Below are 16,658 nucleotides of genomic sequence, written 5' to 3'. Positions count from 1 at the left end.
TTTTCAGGTATCAGAGGAATGACATTAAATATTCCTATTGTTATGACACTTGGCACTAGATACTGGGCATGAGTGAGACACTATTTCCAAAGTAAATCAGGTGCATCAAGTTCAAGTGAGGAGTGAATGCTCAGAAATGTCTGAGGAGGATTTAGAAACAACATGTGCTGCCAGTTGTGGGGAATTTTTAAAATCGTTTTAGTTTGGGATTTAATTTTTATAAAACAATTACATTTTAATTCATACCTAGGCCACAGGAGAAATTTGATTTACTATACATGAATTCTAAACTCCTTAGGTACTGCATTCACAGCTTATGATTTTCAATATTCTTCAGAATAAATTCAACAATTTCAGATATAAGTAGGCATTCAGGAAAGGCATAGTTTTTCAAAGAGGGAGAAACCCAAGAGAGGATTTAGTATCTCTCTTTGCTGAAATGTTTTTCAACAAACTGGTCTGAAAGTATAAATCATCTCATAAAATAAGGAAAATATTAGTAGATTTGTCAACTAGTGTCTGACAATACATGAGCACCTGTAGGCCAAACTGGCTTGGGCAGAGATGATGTTGGTTTTCCTTTCTACTTCTTTATCTTTGTTACTATCTGCCCTCAGCCAAGGGTTTCTACAGAGGCATAGAAACTACAGAAAGTTCTTGCTCAGAAAATGTTTCTTTCGATCATAGAGAAGCTATAAAAAGATGCTACAAGCTTGAACTTTGACTCCTGAGTCTACTACTTAGTACGTGTATGATCTCAGCTAATTTACTTTCCTTTTTTATGCCTCAGCTACATCATTTATAAATGGCAAACATGACACCACCTATTTACATAGAGCACTGTGAGATCTAAATGAGATAATCCAAGTGATGCACTTGCAAACTAGAACTGATACTGCTCAATAAATGTACATCCAAATTGTCATTAATTGTGCCAAAGTTCAGTGCTCCCTGGATACAAAGAGACCTTTTCTCTCCCTTGTTCATTACATTTATCACACATGCCTATGTGCATAATCAAGAGAGCAACAGAAAAACTGAGGTTGTTTCTGAAAGAGTCTGTGAAGAATAAGCACAGAATCCCATATTCAAATGTGTGGTCTCCAGGGCCTCCTGATGGGAGTCAGTTGTCTTGGCTTCCATGTCTGCACAGGAGATAAGAGCATCCAGGGGCCATGTCTGACAGCAGAAGGCAGCAGACTTTATCCCTTCCAATGTAGCTTCACCCACTCAAGTGGAATGAATTGACTTAATATGTTTTTTCCCTTCCTGAGAGAAGAAGGCATGAATTCACACATCTTAGTACCAGGTCACCCAGTCTGTTTTTATTTTCCCATGTCAGGCAGCCCAATGTGAAATGCCTGATAATTATTGTTATTTGGAAAGCCAGATGGAATTGAGACAAGGCCATGCCCGTCAAGTGTGTTCTCATTTGTTCAAAGGTCTGAGCTCACCAGGAGCCAAAGGTCTTACTTCAGAGAGTGCTCTACTATGTTCTAAGAAATGGACCAACAGAATAAACATCTACTACTTCAAAAGAGATACCTTTTGGTGAATCATATTCAGGTTCCATGTGTCTCTGGGTAATATACAATGCAGGTAAACAGAGTAGAGGGTTGGTCTAGGAAATGAATTCTTCCCTAAGAATCCAACAGAGATTTTTTTTTCCCCACAAAGATCTAAAGACAAAGTACTATATTTTGTTTGATTTTATATAGTATTTGTTAATGTGCTCTAAACCATAGATTCTTTATGCCCAGCGGGTGGTTTCCTTTAAAAAAAAAAATCTTTGTCAAACTCAAGGTCATGAGGATACTCTTGTTTTATTTTAGAAAGTTTGGTTTTACCTTCCAAATTAGAATGACAGTCCAGTGAGAATTATTTCTCATATTATGGGAAGACATAGGATAGTCAATGGCCTCAATATCCCATGTAAATATCCAATGTTGCAGCACCATTATTGAAAAGACTATGATTTGTTTATTGATATTTATGTATTTGTTACTGAAAAAAATATATATATATTCATTCTTTATAAGTACACATACTCATATATATTCATTTCATTAGATAATACATAAACATATATTTTTATATACCTCTGTTTCTTGACTCTGTTCCATTTATAGACTCTAAGAACATTCTTAGTCACTATTTCTTCAGAAGTGATGCTTGCTCCTAATGTCCCTCTTTGCTAGGCCTATAATTCCATCTGTGTTAGACCTACCTATCATTTCATCATTTTCTACCATTTTTTTTTAGTTGTATATGGACACAATACTTTATTTTATTTATTTATCTGGTGCTGAGCATCAAACCCAGTGCCTCATACAGGCTAAGCACGTGCTCTACTACTCATTTCCTTTATTTCTTATATTATTATTATTATTATTATTATTATTCCTTTTTAGCTAACACTTTCTGTCTGGTCTTATTTATGAATCTGAAATCCAAGCTTACTATATAGTATAATATATCAATTGACAAAGTTCTTCAAGAGAAATATAAGATAAAATATTGTACTAATCCCATCGAATCCCTCATCTCTCGAGAAGAGAACTTAGCTTCCCAGTCTTCTTGATTTGGTTTGCTGAAGCTAATCTGTCATAGCCTCAGGCAGAAGTCCCCACAGAATTTATTTATGTGAAATACAAGCGATTCCAATTTATCTAAATTAACTTGTATAATTCTAGTCCCAATACATGATTTTGGGGAAATCTCAGTATTTAGAATATTGGTCTTGAAAGGCACTCATTTAGGAGTATTAGGAAAAAAGTATTAGATTAAAGCACTGGTTTTTAAGTATCCCTTGGACCAGAAGGAAAAGCATCATCTAAGCCACGGTTTCAAACTCAATATTCATTTATCCCAGAGGAACAAAAATACAAATAATTTTGATGTAACCTGACACAGCAATCCTAATTACTTCACCTTTTTCTTTCAAGTCATGCCCCAGAGCCTATAATTTTGTTCTCTCCTTATTTTTCCTCTCCCAAAAACACTGACATTGTTTTTGTTTGTTTTCCTCCAAGCACAAGGCATAACCCTTGAACTTGCTCCAAAAAGGAATTCTTAGGCTCCTTGCCAACTCTCCAAATAAAAATCTTTGGGGATGTGACCAAAACACAGCATTTGAACCTGCTCTCCAGCGGAGTCCATGCATGTCAAAGACCTGAAGCCAAGAACTGTCAGAAGAGGAAACTGGAAGGCAATGGTATATATTTAATATTGACTTTTAAAATCCCTTTTTATTTGTTTGGCCCAGTACAGTGCTGGGCACATTTTAGCTTCCTCCAAAATATGGTTGAAGGTAGGACTGCCTGGTGTAATAATTGAAATAATGTAATGAAAGTACTTATCCTTGGGAGGCCTTCTTCTTCATTTACAAGATGACAAAAGCCCTGTGTGCATTCTAAACCTCATAGGAGAAACTTCATTTTATCTGCCATCTATGTAGTCAGAAATTTCAGACAACCATAGTTTGGCAAAAAATAATTGATGCTCACAATGATATCCCTCAGGTTCTACCAAAATACAAGCTCCCAACTGTCAAAGATATTAGACTTGGTGATGTTTCGATTGGCCTTCGTGATGTATGTTTGACCAGCCTGTTTCCTTTGGAAACAAAACAAAACAAAACAAAAAGCCAAGAAGTGAGGCTGAGAGGGCAAAAGCATTAGCATCTTTTAGGTTGGTGAGTATATGTGTGGGTTAAATTACTCTAAATACTGTTAATGTATCCTGAGAATATATTTTGCTGAAAGTGCCAATAAAGCAAAGTTAAAAGACCAAAAAACAACTGCATCAAAAATGAGAAGGTTAAAAAGGATACTCAAAGGAAACTATGCTTTGTTAGAACATAATCACCAGCTCTAGAAGGTTAGAGGAAGACAGGAATCAGCCTACCTCTTCCAGCTGCACCATGAGATGACATTGTGCCCCTGTTCTGCAGTCAGCTTTCCATCTGCAGTGATGATCCGGAGCCCATGAGGGGCCTTCCCTGGACACTTCTGTGGTTTGGCCGTGTACTGTTCTCGCACGCCATCAGTGCAGTTATTGGAAACCACCTTTCTATACCTAAAAGGAGAAAAGCTCAAGTTGTCATCTAGCTCTTGACAAAGTAGATCACTCCCACGATTTTACTACACTGAGCTGCTTGGCCCTGAGGGTCATCAGGGCCATCAACCACCTACCTTCCCTGTTACTCTGAGCATTAGGGCTGATTCATATCTAGCATTCAACAGAGATAAATAGAGAGAAATAATTGGAGCAACAAATTGTTACCTATTATTTGCATCTTAATTGACTTCTTTGATTCATCAAATCAACTGATTAATCACTTCTTCATTTTGGAACTGTAGGAAATACACACAGTGGAAGACATTGTCCCTACACTAAGTCAAAAATCAGGATGAAGAGACATAAATCGATAATTAAGGAGATAATTTAAAGAACATATAATTAAGGACCAAAATGAATAATACAGTCCTGGGCATTTGTTCTAAGATCCCCGTTGATGCCTGAACTATGAATAGTAACAAATCTGATAAATACAAGCTTTTCCCTATACACATATGTCTATTAGAAAGTGTGATTTACAAATTAGATACAATAATAGATTAAGAACAATAACAATAAAAGAGAACAATTTCAATAATAGACTATAATAACATTGGTGTGAATGTGGTCTCTCTGTGTCTCCCTTTCTCTCTCCCAATATCTTACTGAACTCCCAGTATCTTCCTATGATGATGGGAGGTGAACAATGGCTACATGATGAGACGCTGTTAGCTGAACAACAAAGGCATTGTGATGTAGACTTAGGCATGGTTCACCTCACTGCTCAGAATGACACACAGTTGAAAACTAATAAAACATGTATTTCTGGAATTTTCCTTTTAACATTTTTTGGCTGCAGTTGACCATGGGTACCTGAAACTGTGGAATGTGAAGCTATGGATAATGGGGGACTACTGCATAGATGGCAAGGGAACTTACAGTTCAGAGAAAGGATGCTACAATAATGGCACAGTACAGAAAAAGCTGGCTAAATTTGGTAATTTCTAATCATTTCTTGAGAAAGTATACTGATTGAACTATTGAAACCTTACACCAAGGAGGCTTCAGTTTTTGCATTCTGAGTAAATCCTTCAAGCTTTTGCTTATTCTCATTTTAGCTCTAATAAAAGAATAAATGAATTATTTTACAAATATGTCCCTTTCAATTTATTAGAAATTTATCAGCTTCACGGTAAATTAGAATCTGTATATTCAGGATGACCAACCTTTGAGAACTTTGAGGTTCAGTATTACCAATTCATCTTTTTTTTTTCTCCCCTGAGGGGCTCAGCAATCCCTGTAGTTATATTTGATCTCTCAAATTCACTTTTCCAGCGTTAGTGGTAGAACATAAATTGGAAGAAATCAAAATATAGTAGACCAGAGGTTGGCAAACTTTTAAGGGGCCAGCTAATAAGCCTTTTGCTTTGTAAGCTATGTAGTCTTTGCACTACTACTCAGCTGTGACTATACCATGAAAAGTTCACATAGTACATGAAAGAATGGGTAAAACTAGGTTCCAGGAAAACTTGACAACACTGGCAATAGATTGGATCTATCTGAGCTGCAGGCAGTTTTGCAATTCATTTACATCTAGCCAATGTCCTTCCCTCTGTTCCTGAATCTCAGGATTGACAAGCTAAAAGCAGGGTTAAAAAATCAATGAGAAACTTGCAAAAGCACTTTGGACATTATGGATCAGCACAAAGGTCAACCATTAATACTTAACTCATGTCATGGGGTAGGTGCAAGAATTCCATGAATTAATGTACCCAGATTGCTGAAAACTGCCCTATCATTTAGCAAGTACTTGTGAAATGTTTTCAACTATTTTCAGTTAGTATTGTTATTTCTTTTCTCTGTTCACAAGCTTCATGGTTTCCAAATGCCCTCCAGATAAGTGTGAATCCTGTAATTCTTCACAGAAGCCCTCTACAAGATGATTTTATTCTACTTTTTCTGAAGTTTCTCCCCAGCCAGCTCACTCTGCTCCATCCAAAACTCTTTCTAATCTTCTTGAAACCACTTTTTTTCTTCTGCTCCTTCTGCTTCTGTGCCCTCTTGCATGGCCAATTTGGATTATTTGTCCCTATAACACATCCTTTCTGCACTGCCTCTTTACAGTAGTAAGAATGACCCACCTCTATACTCTTAAAGAGGTCTTCATGATTCATGTAATAGAAATTCTTTGAATTGCATAATTTCACAGGATTCCTGAGAAATGAATAAACTTTAAAGCTCCTTGAGGGTCTCCTTGTGCTCAAATAAGCAGAGCTGAGAATCTAGAAATCCTCACTGGTGTAACTGTATCAGTTTACATGTTGACATGCCAGCATAGCATCAGTTATTACTGCTGCCCCACACACTCCAAGCCCCTCACCCACCAAATGAGCAGTGCTGATCTCTATCCTAGGAGTCCTTGCTTCTCCTCATAATCTATCAACTAAGGAGTTAACACCTAGCTGACTGGGCAGCCTCCAAATTCCAGCTCCGGTACTTAGACCATTCTGCTGGGTCACTGTCATGCCTGAGCAATTTGAACATCAGCCTAGAAAAGAAATTCCTTTTTATGTTTTTATGGGTGTAAACTGATTATGAGAGAAAATAAAGGCAGGTGGAAGAGAAAAAAGGGGAAAAAAAACTCCCATGGTGCATACATTGGAGAATGATAACATTTTGGTAACAGCAATGGTAGCAAGAAAATGACCAGCAAAAGCCTCCGGAATAATCATGGCATCTCAGGGAGTTTAACTGTGCATTAGAAACTGCCTGCTGGTTTCAGAGGTGTGGCAGTGTGCAAACTAAAGGCAGGTTATGTTTTTTAATTGCATAGTATCAAGCACACCTGTGGCTCCATCTTGGCGAGCCGCACTAGAAGCACTGGCCCACCACTGCTACTGGCATCATGAAGTGCAGAGTATTTCTTTTGTTTGTCACCCCTTCTGACCAATCATGACCTCAGGTTCTCCCAAATCCTGCAGCAACAGGAGCTCTGCTTCAACCCAAAGCACGAATCTATCCTCCTGGGATTCTGCCACAGAGAAGGCTGTTGGTGATTTTTTTTTTAAATGCTCATCAAAAACCATTCTGAAACCATTTTATTTCTTGGATGAAAATGGCATCACATTAGCCCTACCAGACCTGTCCCTGAAATTTAGAAGAAAATTGTGCAGAAATACCGAGTTAATTTATTCAAGTAAGCACACACCTGCTTTTTGCATTACAGAATGGTTCCATTTTCATCCCAGCAGCTGTCCCTGGGTCTGAGTTACATAAATGAATAATGCATTTAATATGTTATTAAATGGGGCTGCTACTTCCGTAATAACAAGGCAACTTGTGATTATGTTGGACCTGAGCTCTGGATATTACTGAGATGCATTTAGTTGGTAAAGCATTCTTCAATTTGCCAAGAAGAAAAGTGCTTTGTAATGGCAAGGGAGTCTTTGTACAATTACTAAAAAGGAAATATTCTGAAAATGTGCCTTTGATATTACCTACAGCTCATCAGTGGAGCCTACCTTATTACTCCAACACCCCCAGTTTCAGCCATTCTCCTCCTTCCTATCTTGAAATGACTCTGTCACCTTTTCCTTTTTACCCATACTTTCTTTCATTTTGCTTATGTGCTGCCTGGACAATTTTTTTAAAAAGATGAAGGCCATATTTTCTTCTTTGTGAGGCTAAACCTGGAAAGAAGCATTGTGAGTCTTCATACTGCAGATTTTTCTATTCAGCCTTTTTTATTTTCCCCTCTTGGGAATTTGGGGTGGTGTGGTCAGACTACATGTATTTATGACTATTCACTTATTAAGGTAAGAGCATTGTGTAAGCTCAGCAGATCTCAAATCTAATAATAACTGCATATTTATGGAGTACAATGTAATCAATATAGACATTGTAGAAAGATTCAATCAAGGTAACAAACATATACATCAAGTTATTTTTTGTGGTGCGAACATTAAAAATCTCTCTCTTTGAAAAATCTTAAATGCACGATATGTTGTTATTAACTGTGGTCCCATGCAGATCACTAAAACTCATTTCTCCAGTCTAACTACAATGTGTATGCTTTAAAGGACATCTCCCTTTTCGCTATCATCTACCCACTATGGTAAACACCTTTCTCTTCTGATTCTATGACAGCAATTTTTTAAGATTCCACATGTAAGTGAGATCATGTGGTGTTTGTCTTCCTGTGCCTGGATTATTTCACTTGGCAGCATGTCCGCTAGTTCCATCCATGTTGTTGGAAATGACTGAGGGTCTTTCTGTTTAAAGACTTCTTAGTAGTCCACTGTGTATACCTCATTTCCCTTATTCATTCATCTACTAATGGACACCTATTTGGCTTCTATATTTTGACCACTAGAGTAACGTTGCAATTAATATGAGAGTACACCTATCTCTTTCACATTCCATAAGATGCAGAAATCTCACTTCTATCTGACCCTTTGAATCACTTGAGGGCATTTTATACATGTATGATGCCTAGGTCCTTCCCCTAGGAATTTGAATTTAATTGGGAACTTTGGACATCAGTTTGTTTTTGTTTTCACTTTAAGTCCCCTGGTGATTCTAGCTTGCAGCCAGGATTAAATGCCACTACCCAGGAGGTTAAAACTAGTGTTGTGGAACAAACTGTCAATTGTTTTTCATTCTATGTGGGATGCTCTTGCCTCCTCTTACACTTTGACTCATGCTTTGAAAAATAAGCCGAGAAATCAGGCTTTGATGTAAAGATGCATCTTCCTTTTTTTCATAGGAATTAGAACATGTAATGACCGAGGTAAACTGGAACTCTAGTTCTTGCTGTACCCAGATGGATATTATTGCCACTGAGCGATGGTTTCCCATATTACTACTCACAATGAGAAAAAAATATAATAATTTCATTTTGTGGATTGGACTATGTGCTTTGGTTTCAAGGGAAAACTCTGCTTTGTTCTAATGATACTGGACTTAATGAAGTAGGAAATAGAGCAAGCCTTAGGGACACAGAAGGGGGTTGGGTCTGGGTACAGTGTGTGGCTAAGACTTAAAATATTTCTAGACCCACTACTCTTAACAATGAGTAAAGAGCAACATGTTACGTTCATGTGTGTAAGTTGAAAGAGCTATATACCTACAGACCTCTGACAGCAGTAGTAGGGCTTAACAATGGAATAGAGATAGGTTTTTCCATCACTTTACTCAGAGAAACTGCCCCCAGGAAAGCAGTGGCTGAGGAGTCCAGGTCTCCTCATCTTCAGTGAAAAGGGACTGTGCCAGACATCCAAGCTGACAGGCCTTACTGGTGGCTGGCTATATGTATCCGTTGTGTGTAGGTATATGCAGCTCAAAGATGCTTTAAGTGGAATCCAGGTGATAAGGAATGCTCAGGGATAGCAATGTGCCCATGAATCAACAATCATCCTATGCAAAATCCCTAATAGCAATATTTAGAAAGTCCTTGGCTGACTAGGGAGGTCTTGCAAGTTCTTTATCTGAAGGCAAAATCACTCTCTCAACTTTTCCTTTAAACCAAGTAGGCAGACCTAGGGATAAGGGCGTGGAATGAGACAGAAGACCAAGTGAATGGAATAAAGTGGCTCTTGCATTAAGCAAGATGAAAGCACAAGTTATTTAATTTGAATAGTAAATGGAATGGGACTTCATTTTGAACACAAGCTTGATAAAATGGGGCATGTGGCCACACTTGACTAAATGGCTTAATATAGAGAATCATGAGAACTGGCTCATAGGATCCACAATCTGAGTCAATTCATTGTCAAACCGAATTATAGAAACATGTTTCCTTTTTTAGAACACCTGCAATCCAAGGAATCCTACTATTGAATCATTTCAGTTGATCAAGGAAATTTTAGAGTTAGAAGGCTTCTCAGAGATCATCTAATACCCTTGTTTTGCACATCAGGAAAAGGAGATAGCTTAGAGAATTGCACAAGGTCAGACAGAAAATGATTAGGAGTCCAGGGACTCTGGGCTAATTTGCTGTACTTGTGCCGCTTTGCCAGAGCACCTGGGTGAGAAACACTAATGCCAATTCTACCCATGTGGGTAGGAACAACCGTAAGAGGAAGTGGGTGTCCATGACTCTAATACACATCTTCTTCATTTCTCAATCCCTATGACTTCCCATGAAAAGATGGGAAACTTTAGCTAAGAAGCATACTCTGAGGAGTCAACTTCATATCAACAAGCAATTATTGTGTGTTCGCATTGAAACTGCAGAGTTCTTGGCTAGAAAACAGCTACACAGTCCCCTGCAGCGATCAGTCTATAAATAATGCAAGTGATTTCCTTTCTGTGGACTTTAAACACATGCACCACTTTTAGGGCCAATTATTCTCCTTGATGCACACTGACAAATTTCACTGAACAGAGATCAGACAGAACATCAAAATCCCCACAGGGCACCTGGAATAGAGTCACATGGGAAGAGATCACAGCTCACGATGTCCCTGGAAATAGCAAATTCAAGGGAATGGTACATTAGATAGGGGTTCAGTGTTACTATGGCTGATGTAGAGAGGAATATGTTTATAAAAGCCTGTTCTAAAACATTCAAAATGTATGTTAATAGTATGGAAATTGTTATTTTTCATAGAATTTAAGTCTGTATTTACTTTTGTTGGACTCACTAAATATTTTATATAGCGACAGAAATTAAACTATCATTTTAAAATTGTGCTTCATGAGGAAATATCCCCATCATATATTGATAAACTAACCCTGAGAAATAGTAAGAGTTGTCTTTGAACATTATTCCATGAGGAATTAATGGCTCCTATAAAGAAATTCCACAGACAGAAATTTCTACATGCACTTTAAAAAAAATACATCTAGAAATAACTGCAAATTAATAGCAAGAAGAAATCTGTCCCTTGAGAAGATTATCTTGTTTTCTTAGAGGAAACCAACCCAGTGCCACTTTATTTGATATTTACAGAATCTTTTACTACTGGCATGAAACAAGCAATGTCCTAGTTAATTTAGCAACTTAAATTTGCAGTGTTTTCCTTGGTTCCAACACACTATAAACAAAATTTAACCATATGTAGGTATAACTCAGTGAGGCTGTGCTTGTGTATGTGCAAACTGAGATAATTATAGATACTGGTGGAGAAAAAAGAGAATGGATTTGAGGTTATTTCAGCATTTACATGCAACAGAATATGAAATTAACATGGTTGTCATTTTGTTTGAGCAAAAGAAACATGTTTAGCAGTCAGGTAAATGAGTTTTCTGGTAAAAATGGCAAGGAAGATAGACATGTGTTTGGTGTACCACAGTTCCATCACTTTCTAATTATGTGACTTTAAGCGCCTATGGGGGTACTTCTTTTTGTTTTATAGACAGCATAGCAGAGGTTTAGATGAAAAATGTCCCAGATATGAGCATTGCAGTGACAACCAGGCATCAATACATATCTGGGCTACAGATTCACAATAAAAGAAAGTTCCCTACCCCTCTTTTTTTTCTCTACTCTAGAGAAACCCTTAGATGATAGCAATTGATGGTATTTATATTTTGTAATACATGTGCCCAGCATTCTGCTACATGCTTTCTATATGGTGTCACAGTTATTCACACTTGAAGGCAAATAGCAAAATGTAATTGGTTAAGAAACTAAGGCTCAAAGAAACTAAATCACTCATGAAAGATAACAGTCAATGGTAGCTTTGGATGGAAAACCCTCCATCATTTCATTCAAAAATCTCTCTCTTTTACACCATATGAAATATCCTTAATTATATTTCACTTTCCATCCAAGCAGGCAAACCCCTTACTTTTCATCTGGATGTGAAATGGCTTATGGATGTTTTAAGGGGCCAGAGGTGAACCAGGCAGGTAGCTGACAGTGGAAGACAGCAGGGCATTAATGACTCACTGCTCCAGCCCTGGACATTAGAAACCCTGATACCAGTGGACCAGGAGCCAGGATGGCGGCCCCCTGGAGGCACATTCTGTGCTTACTCACTTCTTTTTTAACCATCTTTTCTAAGTTTTAGCCAAAAACTGAAACAGAAATTGTGCAAACATTCATCTCTATACAGTGAAGCTGATAGACATTTTGGCATTTCCTCAAAAACTGCCTTTCTAGCCAGGTGTGGTGGTGCACACCTGATATCCCAGCAGCCTGGGATGCTGAGGCAGGAGGATCCAGTGTTCAAAGGCAGTCTCAGCAAAAGCAAGGTGTTAAACAATTCAGTGAGACCCTGTCTCTAACTAAAATACAAAATAACCTATTACATTTTGCAATTTGGGATGTGGCTCAGTGGCTGAGAACCCCTGAGTTCAATCACTGGTACCCCTTGCCCCTGGCAAAACAAAAAACAAACAAACAAACAAAAAACAGCCTTTCTGTTGGCATATTAATAACATATTCAGGGATTTTTCCACCTTGGTGAAACCTGAGAACACTGCTCTCTACACACAGTAGTAAGCTGATTCTGAAATCAACCCTAACCATTTATACATTGAGTCATTCAAAACTAAATAAAAAGTAGGAAGGTCTTCCTGCTTGCTTCCAACTAAGCTCTCAGAATGGTGGTGCTGGGAGGTCTGCTTACTGCCCTGGACTGACAAGAGCGACCTTTGGTTTAATAGACCCACTCAGTTCAAGTTTTGACTACATTTCTGCTCCAGAAGCTATTTGGGAAGGGACAGCCCAGGAGTAACCTGCAGGCAGGCACTAACTGCAGGCCAAGCCACAGCTGGGATTCTTCTGCACTTCATCCCAGTCCTGAGGTTATTCTACACTGAATGAGCACAAGCTTCTCAAGGACAGGTTAAAACAGTCATTGGAGAGACTCAGGGGGCACAGTGGCTCCTTACTTCCATAGCTTCCAAGCACTGGTGTCAGAGCCTTGAGAAGATTACCAGTGTGGCCCTGTCACCAGTCATCTCTTGTTATTTGTGCCAGAAATGACCCTGTTTACCTGATTCATCTAGGAAAAGCTTACTTGAGCTTCCCCTCATCTTACCCTTACTGAATCCACTAGCATTTGCCTCTAAAGAGGGAGGCAGTTAATTCAAATTCCTACCTTGTGGGACTCACAGGCAACAGGTGGGCAGGAGGCTCCTGTTTAAAACCCTGTGAGGGAACTATTTGGCACGGCCTGATACTCAGGTCCAGTTGGCTGAGTGGAATTTTATTTATAATCTAGCAGAAACACCTCCATTGCCAAGAGATTTAATTAGCTTTGTGTGTTTTTAATAACAAGTAATATGGTATTGGAATGTTAATTGTAGCCTTGTTTATAGTGGCAAAAAAAAAAAAAAAACCCAACCCAAATGTTCATGAAAGGGAACAATTAAATAATTCTATAATACTTAATACCATGGAATAAAAAGAAATGAGATGGAAAGTAGCCTTCTATATTCTGACTTGGAAAGATGTTTAAAATATGTTTTTAACTTAAAAAGGGAAACAGAATATCTATCACATAAAGACAGCAAATCACACAAAAACAGCCTTCCAAATTAATTTTATATACTTTCTCTTGGCACAGTTATTCACTGGCAAATGCTAAAAAAAGTGTTTGGAAGCATGAATACCAAATAAATAATTGTGGGAATGGGGCTAGGATCGGGTAATGATTCAAGTAGACTTTTTAATATCTAAAACACATCTATACAATTCTTTTGTAATTAAATATTTTTAATAGAAAGGTAGCAGCATTGTAGTGACTACAATGTTACATGTTGAATCTGTGCTTATGAAGAGTGCTGAATCAACACACAGCCAAGGGACATCTAAGGTGATATGCTGCGCTGACATTAGGAAAGACAGAGAGTAATTTTTCAGTTTCACCTACATTTTTCCACTTGACAATTCTAGAGCTGGCTACAAACACTGCACATGGGAATTTGATGTTGTTAGGTCTTGTAAGATGACTCTGGCCCTTGTCCCAACTAAAGGTCTTCCAGTTTCCCATGCAAAATGAGTGATTCACGCGATATACTGATCAGTGAGTTTATTACTGACACCTCTCCCTCCGAATGTCCCCTATAGGACCCTAATGCAGTGGTTACTCCTTCACCTATGAGTACCATTCTTAGAAGTGCAGGTCATACCTACTGGTGCCTAGAACTTATCACATGTTTTTTTTTTTTCCACATAAGCTCTTAGGCTGATGCTGATGCTTTTGTGCAAAATGTTTGAATGGAATGTACAAACCCAGTGGATAGCAACCTAATAAAAATCACCTGGGGTCAGAAGCTATTAATGCTCATTGATAAGAACATAATCCTGAGGGTGCAGGTTGTACTGTAGGAGACTGTGTTCTGATTTTGACTATTGAACATAAACAATTGCATTGATACACATTTATGTAACCCGGACACTTATCACCAAATCAACTGAAACTGTAATTTTTCAAGGGCACAGGCGATAAATGCTTCTGAATAGGAAATTGTAACTTAATCATTTGATGTTTCATTTTATATAAGTCAGTATATTCAGAACTTATTTTATTTATTTATTTTTTATTGGTTGTTCAAAACCCTACAAAGCTCTTGACATATCATATTTCATACATTAGCATACATTAGCTTCAAGTGAGTTATGAACTCCCTTTTTTACCCCAAGTAAAGATTGCAGAATCACATGGGTTACACATCCACATTTTTACATAATACCATACTAGTAACTGTTGTATTCTGCTACCTTTCCTATCCTCTACTATCCCCCCTCCCCTCCCCTCCCATCTTCTCTCTCTACCCCTTCTACTGTAATTCATTTCTCACCTTGTTTATTTTCTCATTCCATTTACAACCTCTTATATGTAATTTAGTATAACAATGAGGGTCTCCCTCCGTTTCCATGCAATTCCCCTTTTCTCTCCCTTTCCCTCCCACCTCATGTCTCTGTTTAATGTTAATCTTTTCTTCCTGCTCTTCCTCCCTGCTCTATTCTTAGTTGCTCTCATTATATCAAAGAAGACATTTGGTATTTGTTTTTTAGGGATTGGCTAGCTTCACTAGGCATAAATCTGCTCTAGTGCCATCCATTTCCCTGCAAATTTCAAGATTTTGTCATTTTTTAGTGCTGCGTAATACTCTATGGTGTATAGATGCCACATTTTTTTAATCCACTCATCCATTGAAGGGCATCTGGGTTGTTTCCACAGTCTAGCTATTGTAAATTGTGCTGCTATGAACATCGATGTGGCAGTATCCCTGTAATACGCTCTTTTAAGGTCATCAGGGAATAGTCCGAGAAGGGCAATAGCTGGGTCAAATGGTGGTTCCATTCCCAGCTTTCCCAGGAATCTCCATACTGCTTTCCAAATTGGCCGCACAAATTTGCAGTCCCACCAGCAATGTACAAGTGTACTTTTTTCCCCACATCCTCGCCAGCACTTGTTGTTGTTTGACTTCCTAATGGCTGCCAATCTTACTGGAGTGAGATGGTATCTTAGGGTGGTTTTGATTTGCATTTCTCTGACTGCTAGAGATGGTGAGCATTTTTTCATGTACTTGTTGATTGATTGTATGTCCTCCTCTGAGAAGTGTCTGTTCAGGTCCTTGGCCCATTTGTTGATTGGGTTATTTGTTATCTTATTGTCTAATTTTTTGAGTTCTTTGTATATTCTGCATATTAGGGCTCTATCTGACGTGTGAGGAGTAAATATTTGTTCCCATGATGTAGGCTCCCTATTTACTTCTCTTATTGTTTCTCTTGCTGTGAAAAAACTTTTTAGTTTAAGTAAGTCCCATTTGTTGATTCTTGCTATTAACTCTTGTGCTATGGGATTTTCTGAGGTAAAGTGAAGGTAGTCCCTCAATTGCAGTCCCCTGGGGCACACTGGACAGAATCTGAGCCAATCACCATCATTCCAAGATGGCTCCATGACTTGGCTTGTGGTCAGTTGTGATCAGTGAGATGGATTCAAGACAAAGCAACCTAAGAAGAAGGCCCCCTCTGCCTCACCTCCCTGCCTCAAATGCTTTTGTGGGATGGTGCGACCCCAGGAGTGTGACAGAGGCTTGTGACGGTGAAGCAACAGGCCTGGGACAGCTAGCTGCATGCTAAGGTTGGCGGAGTGGGGAGCTAGATGCCATCCTGGACTGGCGACCTCTAGACTTCCAGTCAGGAGAGATGCACTCTCTGGCCATCCACCAGCATCCCCGTCCCGGGTATTCACAGCCTTCATCACCACAGTAACCCCAGCCAAAGCCCAGCAGGAACTCCAAGTGCTTCGTCATCTTCTCAACAGTGTCCAAGTGGAAATGAGCAAGGTCCTCACTATATAGATGACCAAACTGAGGCACTGTGCAGGTAAACAACTCCCCCTGGGCAGTTATTCAGTAGGTGACAGAGCTAGTCCTGACCCCAGCAGTGTGGTACCAGCCAGACTCTGAACCATTGGGCTAATATGTCGTCTAACCCTGGTCATGAAGAGTTCAGCTGGCACACACAGAGGGGCAGTGCACAGGAGTGCCAGGGGCCCTCCCTGCAGACCCAGCCCAGAACCCCATCTGTGTATGTGGCACTTTAAGTACAGTGTGACAGCCCTTGGTGGTGTTTGCCCCCTGCCTGTGTCACCATTGTATCCACAGGGATTTCACAGGAAACCAGGAGTGGCGTG

At 38.9% G+C, this 16,658-nt stretch overlaps 1 protein-coding gene across 1 annotated transcript in view; it reads right to left on the bottom strand.

Moving 5' to 3' along the window:
• Window positions 1–16,658, bottom strand: part of LOC143410704 (VPS10 domain-containing receptor SorCS1-like) — a 194,241-nt gene that overhangs the window by 56,759 nt on the left and 120,824 nt on the right. The window contains 2 exon segments of the mRNA XM_077110654.1: window positions 3,907–3,929; window positions 3,932–4,077. Coding sequence (XP_076966769.1) covers window positions 3,907–3,929; window positions 3,932–4,077 — 169 coding nt within the window.

The sequence above is a fragment of the Callospermophilus lateralis genome, chromosome 11, assembly GCF_048772815.1.
Source record: "Callospermophilus lateralis isolate mCalLat2 chromosome 11, mCalLat2.hap1, whole genome shotgun sequence".
Classification (NCBI taxonomy): Eukaryota; Metazoa; Chordata; class Mammalia; order Rodentia; family Sciuridae; genus Callospermophilus; species Callospermophilus lateralis.
The sequence above is the reverse complement of the archived record's forward strand: the minus strand, read 5'-3'. Positions and strand labels throughout refer to the sequence as shown.